Below are 26,201 nucleotides of genomic sequence, written 5' to 3' on the forward strand. Positions count from 1 at the left end.
TTCCGTAAAGCATTTCTAACCTTTATTTTGGTATTCTTCCATTAATCCTCCATGCAAGTGGAAACTTATTGCTTTGGTGTATAATTATTGATAAAAAATGACTATGTGGGAAAGGCTACGGAATCCCTGTGGTTGGAGAGCTGGTGCTAAGCAAATATCAGTCGATGCAATGATACCAATATTTGCAGTCCCAACATTGGCAGTAATAGCCGCGCAAACAGTGTTATGTACTATAATTATATTTGTTGCAACACCAATATTGGTGTATTACTTGCATCACAACTTCCTCAGATTTCTTCTACGTACCAAATTTTTTTTAATGTGGACAATTACCAGTGTAGTTATGTTGATGCTGATCTTTGAAATTAGTGTTGTACCATTACTAGAAATTTTGTTAGAAGAGAATCTAGTATTTATAATGTGTGTTGTGGGTGGTATATGGTGCGGCTACATGACTAGATTAAATGCAGATTCTGCAACTCAAGAAGGTAGTTTAACTCAGGGTTTAGAGCTTGGTGAAGGAAGTGGAGAACTTTGTATTACATGTAGAAGAAGAACACCTCCTAAAGCGCATCATTGTCGAATGTGTCAGACATGCATCCTTAATAGAGAATATCATTGTAAATGGTACAACTCTCTTTATGATAAAAATAGATTTTATCTTACGTAATAATACAGATATATTTAAGATATATATTTTATATTTTAGGTTGGATTGTTGTATAGGTTCAAGTAATTTAAGATGGTACTTGGGATGTTTATTCTTCTCAGCTATAGCTTTTATTTACGGTTCTAATTTGACTATGACTAGTGTATGTCATCCATTTATACTTATTGGTACTGTTCTTTTACCAGATGATTGCAGCGACGTATATCATCAATTAGAGTATGTATTGATCAAAAAATATTTCATATTAACATCTATTTGTAGAGAATATACAATTCTGAAATTAATGATATCCAGAGTATAAAATTATACTCTGCAGAAATACAACACTTTCCATTACTCAGTCTGGAAGCTAAACTGGAAAGATACCAAGGATTTACAATGCAAACTTTAATAATCACAAGATATTGATAATTGTTGAGACTTGTGTTAACGTCATAAATATTGTAATATCTCTTATTTGCTTTCTAAGAATATAAGAGTTATAGATAACATGACATGCAAATGTTTGCTTTGGGTACCCAATCTAAATATAATAATGTACATATTGTTCCAGCATTGCCCTTTGCTTCATCTCTGCACTCTACAGCTTGCTTGTTGGGATAGTGGTAGTTTGTTATTTAATATATCATCTTTGGTTAATTTACCTTGGTACAACATCGAACGAACGACGTCTTCTGGAAGCTGGAAGTCCATATGACCATGGAATGTTAAAAAATGTATCTCGGTTATTTTGTTGCAAAACTTAGATATTAAATGTAGAGTAAACTATTAGACTTACTTTGTATGGAAGGTGATACTTTGTACTATGTAAAAGATATTAGAAAAATTGAAACAATTGAGGCCAAACAGCAGGCATAGCAATATGTAAAAACACACACTTTGATATTTATTTCACAATGCATTTTAATATACTTTAATACTTATCCTTGTTCTTTCTTTATGATAACAAGGTATGTACTTAATACTCTTAAGCTATTGCTCATAATATTAAATTTAATAAAAACATATCATGATGTAAGAGCGCTGAACTCAGTTATAGTTTTAACTATTTTTATTATATTATTGCGCACATCACTTATATATTTATTATAACTGTGATAAAATGGCCATTGTACTAATTAGCACAATAAAATATATTACTCAATTATGTTTAGTACATCTAAGGTTTAAACATAAATTAGCTATGATAAATATTTACATTTTTCCTATACAAAATAATGCAAAATGAATAACAGTCGTTTGTGTTATATAAACCTGGGTATATGACTATGATGTAATTTTTATGCTCTAATTTTAATGTCATAGATGAACTTTAATCCTCCAATGCTACCTTTCTCTGTATAGGATCAAAATCAGGAATTACTTCTTGCACCAACTGTCGTAATTTATTTTTCCTTTTTTCACTTTTTTCAATATCTATAGCAATCACGAGATATCTCTTCCATATGCCGAAATACTTGACTTTTAACTTATTTTCATAAATTTTGATAACTAACTTTGTTTTTTCTTCAGATTTTGCTTTAAGTTCAAGTGTTGTTACTCGCCACAAGTTAAAGTATTTATCTAGAAGTTTCATATCATAGAAATCTACTGCAACTTGATATTTCAAGTTTAATTCTTTCGCTTCCTGTTTCCATTCTTTAAATATCCTTGACATTAAAATTGTGCGATAAGATGATTCGACAATTTCAGTTTTTATTTCGTATTGTATTTCTACTTCCTTTTTCCATATCGCGAAAATTTTCTTTGTTAATTTTGTCCTATAATAATCCTCTGCTTTTTTGGTATTAATCCGTAATTCTTTGATAAGCATTACGAATGGTTTCACTATGTAATGTCGTAGAAGATACTTTCGATAGAATTCATCCGCTATACTGTTTAATCTTTGCAATTTTTCTATTTCCCGCTGTCGATTTTGTTCTTGCTCTTTTCGTAATTTTCTTGCCTCTGCCAAAGCCTATCAATGAATGAACAAAAAATTCATCATGCTATCTATATCTAAAGAAACCTATATCGATATAAAGAGTTGTATTTTTAAAAAGATAACAAAGACTGCGAGGTGAAATTAGTGTTTATGACACTTAATATGACATTAATATACTTTGATCTCTTGTATAATCTGACCTCCTGTTGTAATCTTCTCTTTTTCTGTTCCTCCTCCATTCTAGCGGCTTCTTCTTTTCGTTTTTGTTCTTCGAGTTTTTGTCTTCGTATCTCTTCAGCCAATTTTACTCTTTTCCGTCTAGCCTCTGCTCGCGCTTCCATTTTCAATAAAAATTTTGGTGGTTCCGGTGGGTGTCGAGTTACCGTTAAAATTTCGTCTCTTTTAAGAAGATGTATATAATTTATTATAAATCTCTTTATATATATATGATAATAATAATACATATTATTTATGAATAATATATTAATTATATATATAAGTTATATATAGATTATATATATAGAAAGTTAGCAAAAATTTAGTATTACCTGTAACCATTTTGTTGCATTAACTGAATCAATGTTCTTCTCGTACTTTGCCCACAATTAGTGAGGGTTTTTTTTGCTATGTCCATTGTCTCCCTATTTGCTATCAATATCGCCTCTTGCATCTGTTTCAGTTTTAATTCTTCGATTATCTTGCTCTGTTCGGCTAATTTAGCTTTTTGCTTTTCTATTATCTGTTTCTGAGCATTTAACCGGCATTGTGCTGGTGGCTCGACAATTATACGTTTACTATAAGTACTTTTCTTCTTCATATTTGCATTGTTGGATTCTTTCACCATTAAGTTTTCATTTCTAATTCTTGGTTTTTGATTCTTTTTTATTACTTCTTTCTGATGCTTTATAATTGTATTTATGAACATTTCGATCTTTTGTTCTTCGGAAACTTCTTTTTCTTCTGTTTGCTTCTGAATGCAATTTGTTGCATCTTTTGCACAGGCTTTCCAAATATAGAAGTACTTTCTCATTATCTTTAATACTATATTCTGCTGAATTTTCACTTTAATGTCACGGAAACGTTGCTTTTCTATAGCATTTTTTTTTAAAATATCGAAGTATTTCCTTAGAAGATATAAACGTTGCGTTTCTATTTCAGAATTAGTTTTATCTGTAATCGTTACTTTTATGCTTCCAATACATTGTACTTCGCAATCCCCTTCCTTCTGACTTTCTTCATTTTCGAGTTTTAACAAAATATCGTCGCTTTCCATTATTGTACTATTTTTACAAATAGGATCTATGTATATATTTTCATTACGATTGCTATTGATTTGATTTTTTTGCTCTTCTACTGTTATCTATGAAGAATTTGTTATACTTCTGATAAAATATAATTACTTTACGATTACTTGAAATTCATACTGACCTTATTCCTTAATTTCCTAGTTGTCCTCCAAAAATCTTCATCGTCCGACGATATAAAATTTCTCTTCGTACATGTGTAGGGTTTCGAGAATTTAGGTCGAGATTTACTTATTTCCATCTCAAATTTTTTCAGTTCTCTTTCAAAAAATCGTTTTTGTTTCTTCATATATAATTGTTTCGTTTCTTCTTGCATTAATAATCTACGAAGTAATATTTTGAAACAAATTTTCATAATTTTTTATCTTCATTATTTTTAACTACATTATACTTTCTAGTTTCCGCCAAAACGGAGTCATTCACGGATGAAGCAGACAAGTCCTCTCGCAGTATGCGGTGTCTCGCATTCATTATTAAATTTGGATCGAGAAACGTTTTTTCTTCATCTTTCAACATTCGAAGTTTTTCTGATGGATGAAAAATGCTCACTTTCATCATCCGATCAATTAGATTCGTCACTTCATTCATATGTACCATGTTAACTATATCATACATAAGTAAAATAAGCGATGTTTGCGGCAAACAGTTCTAAAAAGTCATTCTAGGCTTTTGTTACGTTGTTGTTTCGTTGTTAAGGGAGTTATGAAAGTATCTCCTATACATGCGCGTGTAGTCTACATCCCCATTCATAAAGTAAGGGCTAGAAATAAACGTTGTTGGACGATGAAACGACTTCACCTTACATTGCTAAAAAAAGATTTATGTAATATCCTTATATGGTTATTTTCTATATTGTTGGAAATCTTTCAATGTATAAAATCATTTTTAGTTAAATGTATGTTATTAATAGATCAGTGGAGAATCAATCAATGTTAGCATTACTTTTACAAAGTGTACTTTAATATATCAGTATAACACAACATAATGAATACAAATAAGTTAATTATTTATGTTTTATAAATTATATTTATTTAAAAAGTTCTAATAAAATAGTTCTAATAAAATAGATGGACATATTATATAATGGGCAATTTAAGTTTTGATGTTAATTCCTATCTAAGCTCTAAACATCAAATAAAATTATTTTGGAATTATTGAAACCATTATTTTAAATATATTATTTTTAAAGTTATGCATTGTTAATTTTATCTGTCAATTCGAAAATTTCCCGCCATTTCAGTGGTTCTCAATCAGCATTATGAAAATGATAATGTCGATTGTTGACGAACCAGCGAACTGCAGCAGGTGCATCACAATTCACAAGGCAAAAAGTGCATCGACTTCGAAAACTTATACATTAAAGATGGTAAGTCTTCTGTTTTACAAAATCCAAAAGCTCAAGCATTATATCCTTACTTTTTCTCTATCGCAGACATTATCATACCTTTCCAGTGATCCCAAAATCCTACAAATGTAATCATTATATGATTAGAGAGAACGAATGTGTTTAATTTTTTTAATCCTTTAACAATAGAGCTTCTTGTAGATTCAAAGCATATTTTTAGCAGGTTACAGATGTTGTAACATTTTTGATACACAAGGAGAAATAAAATGGATCCAAGGGGCCCTCCTGAGGGGGCCCCTACTAATTCCTTTGAGATAAATAATATCGATAAAGTGTCTAACAATTTAGTAAATTGGTCTACAGATCATTCTTTCTCTTCACCAATGTGCGAACAACAAAAAAAAATGAATAATAATAAACTGTTATTTTTAACTGTAAGTAAATTTACAAAAGTATGCTTTCATAGATGATTTATCATGTGTGATATCTGAAATTATTTTGTTATTAGGTGGAATATGTGGAAGATCCATCACGGGAATATTCCCGTTTATTTCCAACATATGAACAAGTTTCCTTCTCTCCTAGACCATCGTCTCCACTTTCAGATTTTGAACATCGTGTTAGTCCTCTTGACCCCAATATGAGTTCAGCTGCTAGATATTCACCTACTCCTGTGCAACTTCCACCATCTCCGTTTCATAATTCTGTTGTTGTATTACAAGATTCTTCTTCTCCTTTAATATCCTCAACTGAATCAAATGAAAGAACAAATGTTAATTATGTTTCTCAATTAACGCATCCAATTGATACACAAAGTGTACAGCAGTCAGATAGTTCTACTGACTATGTTGCTAATGAAAATGAGGAACAACTAGTGTCTAGTGTTGGCAGTGAGTTGATTCTTATGCAAGGTAAATTTTATAAAATATTGTTCCTAAAAAAAGTATGATTTTTTTAACATTATGATGTATTATATGCATAAAACATATTTATAGAAACGAATTCCGGGCTAGAATCAGCAACAGCTCCATTAATGCTAACAGGAATGCCAAGTACAGATTTTACATTAAGTAGAGATTTTCTTGTTATGCAAGATGACCAAATGAATGTTATAAATTCGTTTAAAACACAAAACCTTGATATAGATGATTCTACACATCTTTCATCAAATGCAGAAAATTCAAATAAAGAAAATAATGCAGATTCTTCAGCTGCATCTAATGAACGGGAAATTAATGAAATTTTAATATCTACTGAAGAAAAAAAAGATTGTGAAAAAAAGAATATGAAACGTTCGAAACGTCGTATAAATGATAAAAAAAGTTTATGTATATAATTTTATTGTTCCTTCATTTAATTAGTAATCTGCTGATAAACTAAGTTTATATTTTTTATAGGTTGCGATGAATGTGATGATGTGTGTACTTCACATAATGTATGTACAATAGCAGATCAACCAGTACCATCTCGTGCTATAGCAACACTACCAGGATCATACCTTTCTATAAGCAAATTATCCAATTCTGAAATTATATCAGGTGGATCAGATTATGGTGTGTTTGCAAAACGTTATATACAAAAACGTACTCAATTTGGACCTATAGAAGGTGTCTTATATCCTTACGATGGTACACCATTTAGAGATGAATTGCCATTGCTCTATGAAACTGAAAATAAAGAATTTTTAAAAGTAGATGTTTCAAATGAAAGTAGGTATTAATAATTTAAGAAATAATATTTAATAAGATAAAAATATCTAATTTAAAATATTTTATTATCAATGCAGATGCTTCAAATTGGATGCGCTTTGTTAGACCTGCATTAACATATAAAGATCAAAATTTGGTAATTTGTCAACAACGTGATGGAATAGTATTTTTGACTACAAGAAGTATTTTACCGAAGGAAGAATTAAAAGCTGGTCCTAGTACTGACTATGCAATACGTAGAAATTTAATACCACTCAAATCTACACAGGAAACGAAGGATGATAAAGGTATATAAGGTTTATAAAATATTTCAGTTTATGTTTATATTTATATTTATGCAATTCTCGATTACAGAGCACAAAAATCAAATATCTAGTTGGTCACGGCTAGATGATAATAATTCCCGGCGTATGAAAGTATTTCGCGGAAGAAATTTGAAAGAGAAAGAAAATTCAAGACAAAATAATTCTAAGGAATGGAAATGTTCTGTTTGTGGTTTAATTTTTCGAAAATCACTTTTGCTTAACTTACACTCTCTTGTTCATGGTTCTGATAAAATAAAAACTAAAATTCAATCTACAGTTTGTCCGCAATGTGGACTGCAATTTCAAAAACAAAAAGAATTGATCAATCACATTTCACAACATGGGAGATTATCTTTGCAAAAAGCAAAAATATTGACTTCTTTGTCTACATATAAGTGTTCGATGTGCTATAAACGTTTTGCGACAAAAGTACGTTTACAGCAGCACTGCTTAGTGCATGGTGCTGAAGACCAAAAACCACTGCCATGTAATATTTGCTTCAAAAGATTCATGAATAATTCGGCACTCTCTTGTCACTTGAAAACACATAGAGGTGAATTACTGTATTAAATAATTTTAATTTTATTTGGGAAGAGTTTCTCAAGTTGCTTATATCGTTCTTTTTTTGTTATTCAGAAAATAAACAAGTATTTGAGTGTCCAATGTGCCGACAACTATTTAATCAAAGCATAACATTAAAAGATCATATTGAAACTCATAAAAGTGAAGATGGCACATTTAGCTGTCCTTACTGCCAAAGAATATTTATCAAATATTCGGTTATTCGTAAACATATTAGAGCACATCATTGTGAAAGAAAACACAAATGTCAAATTTGTGCAAAACGATTTGCTACAGTAGATAAATTACAGATGCATCTGCTAAAACATTCCGATCATAGGTATAGTAAGATTTATACTTACAAGGTACACAAAATCAGGTAATGTGTATTATAACATAGAATTTCTTTTTCTTTTTGTAGAGAATTTCACTGTGCAAATTGTGGTAAACAATTTAAGAGAAAAGACAAATTAAAAGAACATATGACTAAATTACATAATTCACAGACAGCCACTGAAGAACAAATGTCGCAAGTTACACAAACTAAAAAATTTGTTCCAAAGGTATTTTTTACTTACTCTAAGAATTATCTAATAAGAACGATATTTACTAGTATAATTTATATATTGTTACCAGGTAAACCCTAATGATTACAATCGTTTCATTTATAAATGTCACCAATGTTTGGTGGGTTTTAAACGAAGAGGAATGCTTGTAAATCATTTGGCGAAAAGACATCCAGATGTTGCGCCAGAATCTGTACCAGAGTTAAACTTACCAATTTTACGTCAAACGAGAGATTATTATTGTCAATATTGCGATAAGGTATGCACTTTATTCATTGACAAAATAAATTGAGCTATTTATTTCATATGATTTTTATATTTCTTTGCTTTACAGGTCTATAAAAGCAGCAGTAAACGTAAAGCACATATCATGAAAAATCATCCAGGAGCTGCTTTACCGCCGAGCAACCGACAAAAGGAGTCGGATTACTCCGATTTACCGAATCCAACATTTAGTCAAACTGTCGGTAGCATTACTACTACACCACAGAGTTGTCAATGGTGTCATAAACAATATGCTAGTAAAGTAAGTTGTAAAAATCTGTAGTTTTACTTATAACAAATTAAAAATCTTTTTAAGAAATTTATTTATTTTTATAAGGCAAAACTTTTACAACATCAACGAAAGAAACACCCAAATTTAATGGAACCGGCTGATCAAGTACCGCGTTCACGTAATCGACAGCCACAGAATCAAAATCAGCCCCCAGTACTTATTGAAGATCACTTTGTATTGTCCGATTATATTCAGACGTGTGAAACAAATTCAGATTTTTTTAAACCAAGAATAATCAAAATATCTGATGATGTTGATCTAATAGGCAATGGATTAGAGATAGTTGGGCAACAATTTGTTCGTATGCGTGACATACGCTGAAAAGATCTGTGGCAACCTCAATGAGAGGTTTTGTCAATTTAATGAGATATGAATCTCATGAGTTTGTGCACAGTAAAGAAACACTGTGTTTTTTGCTGCTGTTGCCAAATAAGGGCATTGATGCCCAGGAGGATTAATTGATTCTCCGCTGGAAAGTATTTGGAGCACAGCTTGGCTAGCGTTGGTGCGAAACACTGAACGCTATTTTGTTGATTGTATGGTTGACAATGATGTCGTGACCGTAATTCGGTCGTAATTTTGAATAAATTTGTTGAAACGGAGCACGCACTATTTTACGAATACTTTGAGCTCCAGGGCGAAAACATGGAGGAAGATTTAAATGTTAACACACAATGGGAAACACAAACATGGAGACTTAAGACTTAAACACAATGGGAAACATGTTAGTTATTGAGGTCTTTGCTCAAGGTATTATGAGTACAGAGCACAAACAGGTAGAACGAGTCCTCTTATTGTCGGTACATCACTGACATTAACTCTAGTAGTTTCTTTTAAAATTTCGAAAAAGCTTCAATTCGATGTGATTCAATTATGGATGTTAGAGTGATCGAATTTGAGCTTCAAGTTTAAAGTGAAATTTAAACGCAGCTGAAATTTGGAAAATTCGATGAATCTTAGATCAGTGTAATCTCGTCTATACTATGTGATTTTTTTTTATAGACCTGATCGTAGTGTCTACATGTTACATCTGACTTTGATGATAAAACAATTGTCTGTAGATTACACAAAATGTTGTAGTCTGTAAAGAATCGCCCGATCACTTTTACTCTTTCTCGTAATTTATAACATTCTGTCATAATTACTACCGATTCTCGTTTAGAAAAAGATATCTGTGTTTCCAGTCTAGATTTTCGATCAATCGGATTTCTTTTTCGCGCGAACCTTTCAGAATTACTAGTTTCACCAAGGAAGTTTAGTGTGACAATTTTTGCATCCATCATACTCATCGAATTGAAATATCTGATTGAAATTGAAGGTATTAATAGTTACCTAGACAAGAAAACTTTTGTCTTTGTGATTTTATGATGCATGTAAAATTGATAGCGTTGCAAATTATCCATATGCACTTTGCTAGTTTATCAAATTATAACAGTGAAATACTATTAGCATTCCAAACCATAATTTTCTAAATGTAATTTCATATATCATAAATTGGCAAGAGAATTAAAAATTTGTTTTACATGCATTATATATGCATAATATGATAAATATTATGGAAAAACAAAGACAAAAGAATGCATGTTTGTTAATGTTGTTGAGTACATGGAGAACTATATTGTAACGTGACTTAAATAAAGTTACCCGACGACTGATCTATGTACGATTTATTGTACCGCAAAATCGGATCCTATAATTCTTTACTCGACATGCTACAAGAATATCCTATATTTTTCTCTTTATTTAAAACTATTGTATTACTAGTTAATACTGTGAGACATCAAGTGAGTTCATATTAACAGTTAGCAAAAAAAATACCCAATAAATTTATTTCTTTTCATAGTTTGAAATCGTTTTACTTCTTTCTTGACATTTTGTTTTTAAACTTCTCGGTAACGATGGCCAGAGGGCCAACTGCATCGGACTTAAGAACAACGGCATTAGATGCGATCGTACCCACACTAGCCCCTTTTTGTGATTGAGCCATTTCATACAATTCTTTTTGCATTACCGCCAAAGAAACCTTGTTCGCTGAGAAAAAATCTTGCATAGAAATCAGTTCTCCAGACATTCTTCTTGGAGTTTCCAAGTAATCTGATTTAAACGAATCTCTTGCTGCTATCCTCGTTCCTCTTCTTTTTGAAAAATAAATCGTAGACAAGGAATATTTCCTCTTTGGTAAATGTGATGCGGCCATTTCCTGATTTCTGCATTGTATTTTTTGTATGATGCAATTTAATCCTTGTTTTATTATAATCGATGTCACGTTCAATAGGGAGTATGTGCAACAGCAACCGATCAGCAAAAATATAAAGTTAATGAAACGATACCTGTGTACGAAGAAATTATGTATCAATACTGCAGTGTATATTATTATTGAAGATTTCGTGGGACGTACCAATGAATGTAAGGATAATACGAGTTTTGTGTACTAACGAAGTCTCCGAAACCAATAGTTGCGAAACTAACGAAACAAAAGTAGAGAGCGTCGAAGTATTCCCAATGTTCGAACTGAACGTAAACCGCTGCAGCGCAGCAAGCTATCATACAACACACTAATAATAAAAATAGCATAACCCAATATACGCTTGGTTTCCATTCATCGACATCTAAATGATCGTCATCATCTTCAAGTATGTCTGGTAAAGATTTTTCATTTTTGGACGATCCGAACGAACGTCGAGATATTGATGAATTTTTCCGAATATGCCTTTTTAAACGATGGATATGTATCACTCTCAAAATCCAAGCAAGGAAAGTGATGATCCTTTCAAGAAACAAGTTGAAGAATAAAATTCCACCTGTGTTATAAAAAAGATAATGAGAAAAATTATTAAACGTTTATCTTTAATGGTTAAACTATTGTATTACCGGAACAACCAAGAAAGCCATACAGAACAGCAACTACCTTACCCGCTCTCGTTTGCGGTGTGGTATTTCCATATCCTGAAAAACAAATTAATAATAATAACATCCACAATTTATTTCGAAACTGAAATGAACATATACAAACGTAATACAAAGTATCGATTACACAGTACTGAAGAGGATAACTGCAAGACTAGGTCGCAAGATATTAACATTCTGGAATTCACCGGCACATTCTTATGTGTGCTGCGGACGACGACCCTTACCCCTTTATTCAATGCTTTTATGACCAAGTTATGACGCGATAATACAGTCGTCAATAAATTGACTTTTAAGTGAATAATCGGAAAATGATCAAACGTGCAAACAAAATATATAGGGCGAATATGGTAAATTATTTCGTAATTACTGATACACTCGTGTCTACAGTCTTTCGAAAAAGAATACAAATGGAAGAAAAGTATAACCGAGATAAAGACCAGTATATGTGCCTGGCGTTCCACTGACCTATTATTACGGTTCAGTTACACTATAAGATGAAATGTTTAGAGTTCCAAATAGGTCATGATATATTTCTTACCAATTGTAGAAACTATGGTACCCACGAAGTGAAAGCTGCCAAGAAAATCCCATCGTCGGCTCTTGTTGATGACACCGGAGAATGAAGCGTTTCCATATGCGTATAATAACTCATCTAGTCTTTGAAGAGCAATTGGACTACCTTGCAAATGATACTTTCGAAAACTATGATAAACGCGCCAAAATTCTGCAGTCTATATAGTGAGCAGAAGTTTAACATACAAGTATTAACTTTTACTTCGATATTTATTTAAATTGAAAAATGGTAATAGAACATAGCAACCTAGACTAAAAAGGCAATTTAAAATGTAGATAAAAAAGAACAACCAAAAGATAAAAAATGGTTTCATACCTGTTGCACTTCAAGATCAGCTTCTAGTTGTTGAAAGATTGCAGCGCCAGCTAACATGTACAGTGTCAGAGCGGCGAAATGAAGGATGAATCTTGCGTTGTCCTCTCCGAGGCCACCGGGGAGACACATCACCGACAATTCTCATCTCTCCAGATACAAGAGACTGGTTGCAATCCCCACTTTTGCCTTTCATCTGGGTTGGCGCAAACTCAGCGACGAACATCCACGAAAATCCGCAGATGCATTGTCAACGAACATTATCAAGATACATCATTTAAAATCTATCGCGACTCAGAATTTTATGATTCTTCAAGGTATATTTTTAATTCGATTACTTCTTTGTATTTATTTTTTTAATTACCTGTATTTGCTTTAACATAGTGTTAGCATTTGGCATATCAAAATTTTATTCGGATGACATGTTGCAAAAGTTTGGTCGTATTATTTGAAAGATGTACAATATTGTATATTACGTAATTTTGCATTGTAAAATTGCAGGGCTACATGATTTATAAAACTATGTTGCAGAAAATATAAGGCAGTAGCATATATCGCTAGTGAAAAATCCTATGAAAGGAAGATTCTTTGACTAAAGATAGAAACCAAGTCACTCTACAAATGGGTTTCTTGCGCATAAGGATGTAGCGTAAACTTTGTACATGATTATTTCGTGGTCTCCGTAATTCTTTGAACTGCGTCCTTAAATACGCAACATTTATGTCGTGTTATCCATTTTTTTTAATAACACTATGTGTTACAGACCAGCCGTTTACTAGTTTTTAAAGGATGGGATTTTTGGGATAGGAAAAAATAAATCATTGTAAATTTATAATAAAAATAAAGTTTGTTAATTTATGTTGGCAACCTAACGACTCTACAATGTTCATATAAATACTGTAAACTAGGCACATTGATTCTTACATCGAAATAGTTGTAGGTACATACGTAAAATTCATAACATTCGCATTAAACACTATAATACTATTAAATACGATATCTGACTTAACAGATTTCGCAACGGCTACACTATAGTTTAATTAATCGCGCTTACAGTACGATTATCAATGCCTCGTTTGTGGACCTTCTTCCAATTTCCGCCAAACAACCTACGTAGAACACACATCAATAACACAGTTAATTTTTAGTTTCTCCCGAAATGGAACCTTATGTCCAAATACCAACTTACATTGCACATTTCTCTAACCAAGGCCTTTTCCCCGTCGTGACCGCCTTCTCGTTCTAGTTGTTCTCTAACTTCGAGAACCTGAAGAGCTCGTACCACTGCTTCTGGTCGACCTCCTATGTGAGGATTTTCGCCTGGGCTGTTTTGACTTTCCCAGGTTTCACCAGGTGGTACTTCCCAACCCTGCGCTCTTGCTTGTAAAAGACTCTTATCTTCTTCAAGCTGCTTTACCCGTTGTTCTAAACTCCTTACGTACTGCATAGTTTGGTCTGCAATACAAATTTGAAAAACTGATCAAAATTATTCGCATAAAAGTATATCTTCTGTTAAGAATCAACGTAACAAACGTGATAACTGTACCATTAAACGTAGATGCATGCCTTGGTCTCGGGGGCGCGGTTTCTTCGGCATTCGTACTTGAACTTGAACCATCTCCATCATCTCTTTGACCACCTCCTCTCTCTTCATCCAAATAAAGGCAAAGTTCCTTTAGCTCTAAATTATCTTTGATTAACTCTTGCTGTTTGTTGTCCAATTGACGCAATTTATTCTGATAAGCGGATACTTCCTGACGCATAACACTCGCCGTATATCTTCCGAATCTTTGCCATTCCCTCGCTAACTTTCGACCCTTCTGTCGATCATCGTCCAGAAAGCAACAAAGATCTCGCAGCTCTTGATTATCATCGCTTAATCTTTGGTTTGCTTCTTTCAGTGCCCGAAGCTCGCTAAGCTGAAATAGGAATGCGTGAGTCACCGATATTCGCACGCATTTTTGTCATAAATTGAAATCCTACCGAATTAGGTATAGGGTAAAAATAAATTTTATGAACAATTCGAAGTTTCTAAAATATGCATTTATTCTTGAGTGATAATTTTTTAACGAAGAAGAATTCGATCATAGTGGAGATTGTTTGCGGCTGGAATCATATGTGCGTGACTGGTTCAAATTACGATAGTGGACCCGACCCGTGTATGACCTAAAAGAACCTCAAGAACTTCCGTGTGATGTGCTTAAAATCGGTGATCGTATCTTCTTCGCGAAACGAAATAATAAAACAGAGATATCGTGATGTTAGTAGAAAAGAAGGTTACAATTATTACTTTTACTCTTCCTCTCGTTTATTCTTCCTCTGTATGACGTACAAACTTTCGCTTATTATACTACGTAAGATTAAATCTATTTGATTAAAAAACAGGTGAGAAACTAGTGAAACTCACCAAGCTTTGTATCTGTCGATTCTGCTCGGCGGCGAGCCTTGCGATATCGCTCTCGGTCTTCCGAACAAATTTGAGCATCTCCACAGGACCGAGCCTTAGAAACTCGTCGTCGGTGATCCTTTGTCTAAGCGGCGGTGTCTGTGCAGTGTTTACCGTGGGATATTGACCGTTAGGTGGCAGGTACTGACCTTGGCCGACCTTGGCCTGAAGGTAGGTATGAGGCTGTGTTTTAGGGACGGATGCAGTCAAAGTGTTTCCGCCTTGAGGATGATGTCGATGCTCTATCCTCGGTGAATATTTACTCTGCACATCCTTCTGTTGCGGCACAGGTCGTGATTGGACGGGTTGATGATGATTCAAGGTCGCGACGGGACCTTGACCAGTGGTAGACACCGAGGTTGGCACAGAAGGGCCTGTACCAAAATGAGGATGATTCTTGAGGATACCGCTGGTTGGCTGCGGTGGTGGCTGATATCGCGGTGGCACTTGCTCCACTGTCGACTTGATCACGTGCGAAGGATGCTGCTGCTGCTGCGGCTGGGACTTACTCTTATTGGACATCGCGGCTAATTTAGCTCCAGGCTGCGCTGTGTCCCATTTCAGAAAGTCCACCGTGACTTCTTCGTGTCGACCTGCCTCGTTCGACCCGCTAAAATCTGGGTCGCCGTACGGTCTCTCTTTCTCTTGCTCTCCTGCTCTCTCTTCAGATCGGATATACTACTTAAGAGGTGGCCCACGCGATATGTGTCTTACCTCCGCGAGTCTTACCTTACCGTCTATCAAACTTCTCCCCTTTTCCTTTTCTTTCTCTTGCTAAGATTTCTCTTCGTATCACTGTCACCTTATAAATTTCTCTAAACTTCCCTTTTATCCAATATTTTACACGCCTTGTCCTCCGCGGTGTCTTGTATATCGTTCAGTGCAACATACTCTACCACTTTTAATGAAATTGTAATTACGAGAATTCGAACAATCCTGACAAGATCTTTAGAGTTAAATTATCTGAACACATCGAACGAATCCCGTATTCGTGTTCGCGAACAACCTTGGCTTCGTCTCGGTATTAAAGAGTCGACGTCCTCGGTTTATGCTGTAACTCCGAACGATCGCGTGGTATACTCACGTTCCAGCTGTTAACAATCGGATTAAAGCACGGAAGCATAGTTTTGCGAAAGACTAGGATAAATATTGGCCGCATGGACACTTATTTTCGTTACGAAATCCTGAGCATACTAGCGATATTGCACTCCCGAGAGCTAATGCGCTCAGCCGGGCCCCCGTTTTTCTCGCTGCGGGGCCGCCGCATTTCACAAGGCGCAGTGCCGTAACATCGAGTGGGGCATTCCAGTGAAACCTTGTCGTCCGTGGCCACAGAACTGTGGCACTGTACAACGACAGAAATAAACTTTCTTACACATCTCTCTGGATTGTTAATTGATTTAGGTTGCTACGTGTTGTTGCAACTACCTCTCTCTCTTTCTTTCCTTTTTTTACATATACTCGATGGTTTCTAATATCCGGAAAAGAATATAATAATTCAATCGCCCAATGTTACGCTACTCATATCTCTATTCAATTATTTTTCATAAATGCCAGTTTGCGGAAGTGTATTTGCGTTAAACCACGCAATCTTATTAAATAGCGGCACTTTATCTTGTTTACCGATACCAGAGATCAATATTAATAATCTTGAGCGAAAATCGCGTACCAACAATATGGCTACGATCGCAGACCTGCGATTTAAGAAATGATTGCGGACGACGCCAAGGCTTTAAGGTTTAGGCGCGGGAACGTGGAGGCAATCGCTGATTGGACCAACTTCTTTCTTGAAGGGGGGAGTTAACAGCACGTTTTACTCGTGGGAAGTACTTAGAAAGGAACAGCATCTTAAAGTGTATGAGGATCTGTTCGGTGCAGAGATTTCTCAAAGCCTTGATTCATCCCTTCATTTTAAAATGAGATTCTTCCATTATAAGAAGAATGTAAGTAAAAGATAATTTTCGATTACTTACTCAAATTCTAGGATAATTTAACGTATACAATTGCCTGTATACATATACATATATGTTAATATTAAACAAATTATAATTAAAGACATAATAAACAAGAAGCCATTCTGATGCTAGCTACAGTCTTTTTGTATTCGTCATAGAACATAAATTACACTGTCAGCAAGATACATATTATCGAATATATATTTTAACAATATATTAACAATAAATTCCACTTCGTGTGCTCACAAATTCGTAAAGTCCTCGCTGTTATGGGGGATGCTTTTTCGTAAACTAAGGCATGTACATCGTGCGTGTGCATGTCCGTGAGCGTCTACGGATGGTCAGTAGTATGTTTTCTTATGTATGTCCATGTGTGCTAACGAGTAGTTCTTGATGGTTTGCATAAATTAATTGAATCGAAAAAAATTCATTTTTCGATTATTTTCGATTAGTTTCAGGAAAACAATTGAAAGTAATTCATCTCAAGAATCAGACTTTTCAGCTTAGATTTTGAACAAACATGGAAAAACCTGGTGAAACTATCAATTAATTTCTTTATTTAAAATTTAATTGTGTCTATACATTTACAATTATGTACATTTTGTTTATAAAATAAACAAACAGCATATGAGATGATGATAGAGTCTGATTGAGGAAATTATTTTTCGCGTAATTATCTTCTTCTAAATAGTGATCTTTGGATTATTGAACTAAGAATTATGCAATACTCGCAACGGAGTAATAGGTTTTACATATTTTACAGTGAAATTTTTCTAAAATAGATTATAATTATGTATTATTTATTCTTTTCGTTGAATTCATTATAAGATCTTTGCTGACTTTTGCTGTTCCTAAACAAAATACTTATAATACACGTTATAACTCTGATTACTGAATCAGTGATAAAGGCATTGTAGATACCGTAAAATGTCAACACTTCGTGCGTATGACAGAACTGAATATTAAAATTGTAGTATATATTAAATAACAATTTACCAAAGAAATTGACGCATCTCAGAATTAAATCTGCTGGTTCCTGGTCGATGTTAGGAATGTTAAATATGAACTAATATTTAATACCTTATAAACACTAACAAAGGTTCACAATGATCTACTATTACATAACTTTAGCCAGCTTTAGCAAACAAAACATTTCCTTACCGTGCTTATATTACTTTAAACTTAGACACTCTGAGATTGGGAAGTGAGGTTAATTGCTTACGTGTCACGAAGTAAGGTATGACGCTATTTTTTTTATGGTATAAATTACATAGAAATATGTAATTTTTGCGCATATAAAATATCACGCTAAAGTTCTTTTTTGCTTATATGAATTGTATATATTTGTATATACCGTATTTTTGGACAAATATTTCAGATAAATTATGTAAGCTGGAAACAGATTTAATATATGATATGGAATAGATATAGATTTTCGTATCTAATGTCACATCTTGATTATGAATAAATTGAAGATGAATTAATGATAAACTGTTTAAAAATGACTAGTTAGTGAATCAATATTGTTGTTTTATATCTAATCCCATTAACATATATTTGGTTCTATATGTGTGAATGATAGATTTATTCTAATATATTAGGAGCACTATAATTGTAGAATAATGCATTAAAAATAACAGAAAAGCAGAGTGACACTATGGCAAACAAATCCTGGAATGTATTGGTAACAGGGGGTGCTGGGTACATTGGTTCTCACACAGTATTGGAACTATTGCAAGCAAATTTTGAGGTGGTGGTTATAGACAACTTTAGTAATGCTTATAAAGGTGAGAAATAATGAATCAAGTTAAAGAATAATGATTATTTCTTATAAACTATTGCTATGAAACAATAAGTAATGTTTTATAGTATTAGTTAATATGGAAATAATGATTTGTCAAATTATTAATTGAGTAATATAATTTATTAATAGTATTTGAGGGAGTTAATGATAATGTACATATAACATAGTATAAGATGTAATGATAATAACAAGTATAGGATGTATAATATTTTTTGTATATTTATAACTATATAATTAATATTAGTAATATACATTTCTGTATTTTTTTAACTAGATTTTAATAAAGATGATTTAATATAATGGTATATAATACATATTTGCGATTTTTGTACATAGGTAATGATAATATAAAACCAGAATGTCTACTAAGAGTCGAAAAATTAACAAATAAAACAGTTACATTTATTCAATGTGATGTAACCAATTGGAATGAATTAAAGGATGTATTTAAGAAGGTATGATTATCAATATTATCAAATATAAATGGATCATAAAAGTGAATAATTAAAATAATTTTATTTTAGCATGAGTTTCATTCTGTCATACATTTTGCTGCATTAAAAGCAGTGGGTGAATCTTGCGAAAAGCCATTAGAATATTATAAGACAAATGTTTGTGGGACACTAAACTTATTAAGCGTTATGAGAGACTTCAATGTAAAGCGTTTTATTTATTCAAGTAGTGCTACAGTTTATGGTATCCCTGAAAAGTTACCATTAGTTGAGAATATGAAAACTGGTGATTGTACCAATCCTTATGGAAAAACAAAATATATGGTTGAAGAAGTTTTGAAAGATTTGTGTACTTCAGATAAGGTGTCAAATTTGTCTACATCTTTGGTTTTTTCAATTAAAATACAATTATATATTCATTATTAAAAGTTTTCAGGAATGGTCTGTCATATCTTTAAGATATTTTAATCCAGTTGGAGCTCATTCTTCTGGACAAATTGGAGAAGATCCTAATGGAGTGCCAAATAATTTAATGCCATACATTGCTCAAGTATCTGTAGGCAAAAGGGAATTTTTATATGTTTACGGCAATGACTATGATACTCATGATGGAACAGGTAAGTATTAAAGAACAAAATATTTATATAATATTTATTTCGCATAGGTAACTATTTTATACATGTTAAAACCATTTATGGTAATTAATAATTAATTTGTAGGTGTACGAGATTATATTCACATTACAGATTTAGCTGTAGGTCATGTAAAAGCAATGATTTACCAAAAAATTCGTAACTCTACTGGATTTAAAGTATTTAATTTAGGTACTGGAAAAGGGTATTCTGTATTAGAAGTCATACGAGCATTTGAAAAAGCATCGGGACAAAAAATACCATATAAGATAGTTGAACGCAGAACTGGAGATATATCTGCTAGTTATGCAGATGCTAGTTTAGCAAACAAAGAACTAAATTGGCAAGCTACTAAAAACATAGATGATATGTGTAAGTTATTGTTTCACTAATGCATTAAAAACAACTGCTTATGCAGTAATTAATAAATATTTTATAATTAATTACTTTAATGTACTATTATTATTATTATTATTGTTATTGTTGTTGTTATTATTATTATTATTATTATTATTATTATTATTATTATTATTATTATTATTATTAGTATTAGTATTATTACTATTATTATTATTATAGGTTTAGATACGTGGAAGTGGCAACAAAATAATCCAGATGGTTATAAATGCTAATAATAATTGTTGGAATATCTGTTATGAAAGATATTAAATATTTTAAGTAGAACATTTCATTTACATATCCAATTACTTTAAACATAAGCCATGGTGGTGCCTGATTACCAAAGTCTAAACCAAAGTCAAAAGTAAATGTGGTATAAAAATTATTTATATAAACATAAATTATTGTGCCATAGAATATACATATATTCCCATAATTGTAAATTGTATTGAAATGTTAAAATATTCCTGAAATACATACATTATCAAAATAAACGATTTATTGGTAATCGACAAGTGCAATTACTATATTACCGACACTAATGTTTTGATTAGAAGATGATAGGTAGCGCAATGCAATAGCTAATTCTCCATAACTGACTTACGTTGGGGAATTATACGTCTTTTTGACGTAAGAGAGGTTATATACATACCATTCTTTGTTAGAAAAATAATTATTTATTGTGACAATGACATCCGTCAAAGATTCGTTAAAAGAAGACGTTCAAATTGAACAATCTTTTATGGAAAATTCAGCAGATCACAACTCAAGATGCGGATCGCCAAAACGAGGAACTACGCTTTCGACAAGCACAAGTAGCTTCGAAGCATTGGATCCGCATGATCCAAATCTTAGTCGTTTAGCTAATACGATGTTTCAAAAAACTGGTGAATATTTACAAGAGGAACTTACTTCCACTCATGCTGACTATCGTTTACTAGAACGATTAAACAAAGAAACTATTGCGAAATATACCGAACTAAAAACAATATCGTCTAGTGTAGCTCAATCTTTGGATTCTTTAAACGAGAAATATAAAAAATTGCAACCAATTTTAGATAACATCAATGAAATTGATGATAGTGTAACTAAACTAGAACAAGCTGCATATAAATTGGCAGCATATTCGAAACGATTAGAAGCAAAATTTAAGGACATTGAAAAAGATACAAAAAGCAAGTAGAACTGTAATAGATTAAGCTAAAACATTTAAATTCGAATATTGTATTATTTATTGTCCAAATAAGAAATATATTAATAGAATTAAGATTATATTTTCTGTTATGATAAAAGTAAGAAATAAGAAAAAACAACCATTAATTTTTATTTTTGTAATTGACTATACTAGAATACAGTCTCACACACATACATTTCTTTATGAAGGCTTGTAAAAATGTGTTGTGTGTTCTTTTTCTTACATTATATCACATAATATATTTCTAATTATATTGTATTCTACCTATGAATCTATGTATTATTTTCTATATGAAAAATATAAGAACCAATTATAGAAGTTGCTAAAAAATAATAAATATAAAGTAATTTGTAACATAAATAGAAGCAAAAAATAAATATTCTTATATGTAACAAAAAATATAACTACAATATATCAATACATAATGCTTTCAAAAATAAGAATCTCCATTAGCATACAATCTACTGATTGAAATTTGCTCGAATTGTACATAATATAAATCTGTTCTTATAATTGTATATCAGACAGGCATGGATGTATATTTAATATTACAACAGCACATCATTTTCCAATACAAATTTTGTTTAGATAATAATTGAATGTATTACTGAAATATATGGAAAGCATAATCAAGTAATACATGCAGTATATTTATATCATTTACTAATCGAAATTCCTATTTTACTTTAAATATTAATATTGAATGTGTTAATTTTTAAAATTTATGTTGTTTATGTTTATGTCAATTAAATCATTTAATCAATTAAAATTATTTATTGTTAAAATAATAACCATGCTGTGAAATATAAAGTACGAGTCTCTTCTAAAAATGTGTTACAATATTGAATTTTTTTTTAAAATCGAAATTATAATCAACAATTTTGTTATGCCTCAGAGCTGAATTGCTTGTTATTGACATTATTTATGACATTTAACAATCTAGAAAATTTCCAGCCATCAATAATTCTAATGCAATTTCAGGTGCAATGGGGAATTCTGGTATTTCTGTGCTACTATTTGTATAGCGTACTTTGTAAGTAAAATACATGCAAACTTTTTGCAATACATGAGATCTGTAAACAGAAGTTTAATTAAGAATATAATTAAGTTTTATTAAAAGCAGAATTAAAAAATACTTACGGAATTTCTCGAAAGTTTACTTCATTAGCTTCATTTTCTGCGAATTGTCCAGGGCCACTTAGCATAGCTTTTATTGTTCCACTAGTTAAAGCATGTTCACGTTTAACAATAAATTCATGTCCATCACTGCTGACAAGTTTTACATACATTGCATTTGGTCCTTCACAACCTCCATATACAAGTCCACTTTCTTGCTAAAAGTTTATCCCATTACTTGCACATTATGCTGTATATTCATATTTATATGACGTAGTTAGTATTTTAACTACCGTACAACTACCCTACTGTTAGTAACAAAAGGCAAGGAATATAAAAAACACAAAATGATCATTAAGCAGCAAAATTTTAATTTGCAGAAATAGGTACCGCATGCAGATCAATAGATGAAGTGCCTTCTTCTTCCTCTGCTTTATCGATATTTTCTTCCTCATTGGGCTTGATCCAAAGAAAAATTAGCATTAATCAACAAATTGTTTACCACAAATTTCCTGTTTTCCAATTAGAAGAATTAATCTAGCAGTTATGATAGCAGCCCAATTGTAACAGCACATACATTTCTTTCAAATACACTTCACATATCCCAACTGTCATGAAAAAATTTGGCATGCATAATATTTTGAATAAAACATACCTTATCAACTTGGGTGTTCACATCATTTGACATGTTTGTATTTTATAAGATGTTTATCTTCCTAAGAACAGCAAATGATTAGCTAATATTAAATAATTAATTAGATACTTTCATAAAAAATAGAATATATACTTCAAAACATTTTCTTTTAAATTGATATCTATCTTCGTTTACAATGGAATGTAATTTGTTATAATCTATAAAACATATATTTATTTAGGTTGATTAAGGTTTTTGCTGCATCAGTTTATACAAAGAATAAAATTGAATTGATTATTGTAGTATAATATTTCATTTCAAGCTCAATATGATGAACCAGTAACATAAAGAATATATTATCAAGAGTACATTAAAAAATTGGCATCAAAAAGGAATCAAATATAAAATAAAAAATAAGTCATTGTTATAGTATTCAGGCCATACATTACATTCACAATTATATTTTCGGGACGAAAAGATTTATCATCGCATTTCACTTCAGAACAATTAATCGTACATACCTCGATGAAAAAGAAAATTGTACAAATTCAGACTTTTTGATCACAACAAAGTTTCTTAATAAACGCAATGGCAATTAATATGGCCGTTGGTGATATATAGTTCTCGATAAATCGAAACCAGAGATTCTAAACTACTTCTGTATCTTCAATCTTCAGTTTTATTTATTCTACGATTGGACGAAGAAAAATTGGCGCGTAAAAACCAATAAAATATATTGTTTTAATATGAAACCTTACTTTTATATAATTTATTAATGTGAATACTATAGTTTAAAAAGAACAATTTATCTCTTTCGATAACTCGTAACTTCATTCTAACCTTTCTAAATTTCATACGATGGAAACTGTAAAAGCTAGGTAACTTAAAATTTTATTTATTATTATGTTTTCATACTATCTTATACATGTATAAATGTAATAAAATATTAAATTAATCTTTTGTCTGATGTATTTTGATTTTTATTTCTATAGCTATTCAAGAACAATGGAAGAAGTACAAGAAAGTTTAAAATTAGCTGTTATTAATGAGTCTGATCTGCTAAATGTAACACAAATTTTATATTCTGCAAAAGAACATAATATGCAAGAACACATCAAACTCTTAGAACTTGATGAAAATTTAATAGAAACAGTAAACACTGGGGACAGGTATACAATCATTTAAATTTATATGTATTTTACTTATAATTTATGCAACATTCTAGTTTAACGTTCCAGGGTACTGAAGAAGATTCTGTGGTATTATGCACAAAAGATCGAACATATGATATTAGTGAGGTAGAAACATCTAATTCTTATTTGTTAGTACCAAAATTAAATTTATCTCAACAGACAAATGTGGATACAAACCGAATAATAAAAGCTTATAATATTTGTGGGATTTTTCATACATACTATGAGGTATGTAAGGTTGATGTAAATCAATACAGTAAGAAAGTATAAATTTTTCTATATGTGAATATATGTATAAAATATCGAAGGTAAAGGAGTGTAGACCTAAATTGGAAAAATTACTTAATATTCTTGAGCCCACATCTTTTAAAGGAATAGAGTATGAATCATCGATATCTCACGAACTTTTATATGATTGGCATAGATTAAAAAACGAAATACAAGCCAGTGAAGCTGAACTAATCCAAGCTTTAAATAATTATTTAATAACCAATATTGATGGTAGTATATTTTTTATAAAAATTATTATCACATACTTGATATTAAGTAACGATATTAATTAACTATACTAATATTAATATTAAATAATTATATTATTTCTCGTTTCTTGGTCTCAAGGTTATTTCCGTCTTATATCATTTGAATTTGAGGTCCGAAGTTTAACACTTATGTTAGATCTTTTTGAGGAAAATAGTTGGGAAATAGATGAAGTAGACAAAGAAATTACATATGAATTTTTGAAAGAATTTATTTACAAACCAGTTTTTAATACTTTGTTTACAAAATATACAGAAATAAGTGAAAAATTAAGGAAGGATGGAACACCATTATATAAGTATAGACAACTTATACAGAAATCTTTCTAATATACATAATGTATTTTATAATTTTAACTAGTTATAATAAGTAACAATATTATAGATATAATGAAGAAAAATGTTGCAAAACTTTAGCAAAAGTACTGTTTGTTGCTTCTCCAGTAACTGAATACAAACAATTCATGAAATCATGGAATATTGGTACCCCAGAAAGTAAATACAAATTTTTATAAAAGGAATTGCAATTTACATATGTTACTTATAATAAAAATAGCTGCTTATATTATATTTCTTTGTATGTAGAAATAGAACCAAAAGAAGAATATCTATGTGGAATTGCACTTATTAAGTGGAATAATTTAATGGAAAAAGAAATAATATCTTTCCCAGAAACTGATTTGCCAATAGATATTGATGAAAGATTTAATAAACTTTTTAAAGCAAAAAAGAAGTGGACAGTTCAAGAAATAACACCCTATATAACGTAAGTAAAAATTAATTGCATTTGTAAAATACAATCTTTTTAAAAATAGAAATTATTTTATTTTTTTTTTCCAGAAATTTAACAACGCATAAAATGAATGTTAATGCTCTTCTAACTAAGTATGCTAGATATTCAATTATTAATGGTATTAAGTATTATAGTTCAAAATATGGTAACTGAAATTACTTATACTGCTGAAATCATTCTTGTTGTTTATTATTCTGTTTGTGGTCATAATACATAGTTACATTTACACAATTTTATAAATATTTTTTAAATATTACATACTGTGTTTATTCTTAGTCTTTATCACCTATAACAGTAACAGGATCAATGA

General features: G+C 31.4%; 9 protein-coding genes and 1 long non-coding RNA gene across 13 annotated transcripts; 6 read left to right on the forward strand and 4 right to left on the reverse strand.

Annotated features, from left to right (window-relative positions):
* The first annotated feature begins 92 nt into the window (after positions 1–92).
* Positions 93–1,815, forward strand: LOC126867590 (palmitoyltransferase ZDHHC23-B). Of its 2 annotated transcripts, XR_007690355.1 has the most exons (4): positions 93–627; positions 710–886; positions 987–1,113; positions 1,224–1,447. XR_007690355.1 is itself a non-coding variant. In XM_050622243.1 (3 exons), exons 1-3 carry the CDS (start codon positions 98–100, stop codon positions 1,414–1,416), a joined length of 900 nt encoding a protein of 299 aa, XP_050478200.1. In that variant the 5' UTR covers positions 93–97; the 3' UTR covers positions 1,417–1,815. The 2 variants fall into 2 exon arrangements, 1 of the variants encoding a protein (XP_050478200.1); XM_050622243.1 differs by lacking the exon at positions 987–1,113 and having other exon boundaries at positions 1,224–1,815.
* LOC126867581 (calponin homology domain-containing protein DDB_G0272472-like) lies at positions 1,504–4,513 on the reverse strand. The gene is made up of 5 exons (XM_050622231.1): positions 4,290–4,513; positions 4,023–4,221; positions 3,143–3,954; positions 2,795–2,993; positions 1,504–2,627 (listed from the first exon to the last, which is right to left on the reverse strand). The coding sequence occupies exons 1-5, from the start codon at positions 4,511–4,513 to the stop codon at positions 1,983–1,985; spliced, it is 2,079 nt and encodes a 692-aa protein (XP_050478188.1). The 3' UTR covers positions 1,504–1,982.
* Positions 4,514–4,700: 187 nt separating this feature from the next.
* On the forward strand, positions 4,701–10,595 carry LOC126867579 (PR domain zinc finger protein 10-like). Its single transcript, XM_050622228.1, has 12 exons — positions 4,701–5,264; positions 5,464–5,677; positions 5,752–6,154; positions 6,239–6,571; positions 6,641–6,952; positions 7,030–7,239; positions 7,307–7,810; positions 7,894–8,158; positions 8,240–8,381; positions 8,455–8,643; positions 8,719–8,910; positions 8,986–10,595. Exons 2-12 carry the CDS (start codon positions 5,510–5,512, stop codon positions 9,259–9,261), a joined length of 2,994 nt encoding a protein of 997 aa, XP_050478185.1. The 5' UTR covers positions 4,701–5,264; positions 5,464–5,509; the 3' UTR covers positions 9,262–10,595.
* On the reverse strand, positions 10,590–12,877 carry LOC126867585 (potassium channel subfamily K member 13-like). The gene is made up of 5 exons (XM_050622236.1): positions 12,740–12,877; positions 12,389–12,581; positions 11,812–11,886; positions 11,339–11,741; positions 10,590–11,270 (listed from the first exon to the last, which is right to left on the reverse strand). The coding sequence occupies exons 1-5, from the start codon at positions 12,866–12,868 to the stop codon at positions 10,796–10,798; spliced, it is 1,275 nt and encodes a 424-aa protein (XP_050478193.1). The 5' UTR covers positions 12,869–12,877; the 3' UTR covers positions 10,590–10,795.
* A 27-nt stretch (positions 12,878–12,904) lies between these two features.
* LOC126867595 (uncharacterized) lies at positions 12,905–13,581 on the forward strand. The gene is made up of 2 exons (XR_007690356.1): positions 12,905–13,053; positions 13,268–13,581. It is a non-coding gene; the product is annotated as an uncharacterized LOC126867595 (long non-coding RNA).
* Positions 13,565–15,726, reverse strand: LOC126867586 (coiled-coil domain-containing protein 85C). Its single transcript, XM_050622237.1, has 4 exons — positions 15,144–15,726; positions 14,283–14,655; positions 13,926–14,191; positions 13,565–13,845 (listed from the first exon to the last, which is right to left on the reverse strand). The coding sequence occupies exons 1-4, from the start codon at positions 15,702–15,704 to the stop codon at positions 13,801–13,803; spliced, it is 1,245 nt and encodes a 414-aa protein (XP_050478194.1). The 5' UTR covers positions 15,705–15,726; the 3' UTR covers positions 13,565–13,800.
* Positions 15,727–16,994: 1,268 nt separating this feature from the next.
* Positions 16,995–20,932, forward strand: LOC126867588 (UDP-glucose 4-epimerase). The gene is made up of 7 exons (XM_050622240.1): positions 16,995–17,125; positions 18,756–18,924; positions 19,278–19,396; positions 19,466–19,756; positions 19,830–20,010; positions 20,113–20,397; positions 20,605–20,932. The coding sequence occupies exons 1-7, from the start codon at positions 17,099–17,101 to the stop codon at positions 20,655–20,657; spliced, it is 1,125 nt and encodes a 374-aa protein (XP_050478197.1). The 5' UTR covers positions 16,995–17,098; the 3' UTR covers positions 20,658–20,932.
* Positions 20,870–21,696, forward strand: LOC126867593 (biogenesis of lysosome-related organelles complex 1 subunit 2). Its single transcript, XM_050622249.1, has one exon. It carries the CDS (start codon positions 21,113–21,115, stop codon positions 21,605–21,607), a length of 495 nt encoding a protein of 164 aa, XP_050478206.1. The 5' UTR covers positions 20,870–21,112; the 3' UTR covers positions 21,608–21,696.
* Positions 21,697–21,724: 28 nt separating this feature from the next.
* On the reverse strand, positions 21,725–24,055 carry LOC126867594 (elongin-C). 3 transcript variants are annotated; one of them, XM_050622250.1, is made up of 5 exons: positions 23,891–24,055; positions 23,391–23,451; positions 23,126–23,194; positions 22,760–22,953; positions 21,725–22,692 (listed from the first exon to the last, which is right to left on the reverse strand). In XM_050622250.1, exons 2-5 carry the CDS (start codon positions 23,421–23,423, stop codon positions 22,551–22,553), a joined length of 438 nt encoding a protein of 145 aa, XP_050478207.1. In that variant the 5' UTR covers positions 23,424–23,451; positions 23,891–24,055; the 3' UTR covers positions 21,725–22,550. The 3 variants fall into 3 exon arrangements, with proteins under 3 accessions (XP_050478207.1, XP_050478208.1, XP_050478209.1); XM_050622251.1 differs by lacking the exon at positions 23,891–24,055 and adding an exon at positions 23,523–23,546; XM_050622252.1 differs by lacking the exon at positions 23,126–23,194 and having other exon boundaries at positions 23,891–24,051.
* A 47-nt stretch (positions 24,056–24,102) lies between these two features.
* LOC126867587 (sister chromatid cohesion protein DCC1) lies at positions 24,103–26,147 on the forward strand. The gene is made up of 8 exons (XM_050622239.1): positions 24,103–24,247; positions 24,362–24,538; positions 24,595–24,790; positions 24,871–25,063; positions 25,181–25,397; positions 25,484–25,593; positions 25,684–25,864; positions 25,939–26,147. Exons 1-8 carry the CDS (start codon positions 24,228–24,230, stop codon positions 26,042–26,044), a joined length of 1,200 nt encoding a protein of 399 aa, XP_050478196.1. The 5' UTR covers positions 24,103–24,227; the 3' UTR covers positions 26,045–26,147.
* Positions 26,148–26,201: the final 54 nt, after the last annotated feature.

Source organism: Bombus huntii, chromosome 7 (genome assembly GCF_024542735.1).
Source record: "Bombus huntii isolate Logan2020A chromosome 7, iyBomHunt1.1, whole genome shotgun sequence".
NCBI classification, from domain to species: domain Eukaryota; kingdom Metazoa; phylum Arthropoda; class Insecta; order Hymenoptera; family Apidae; genus Bombus; species Bombus huntii.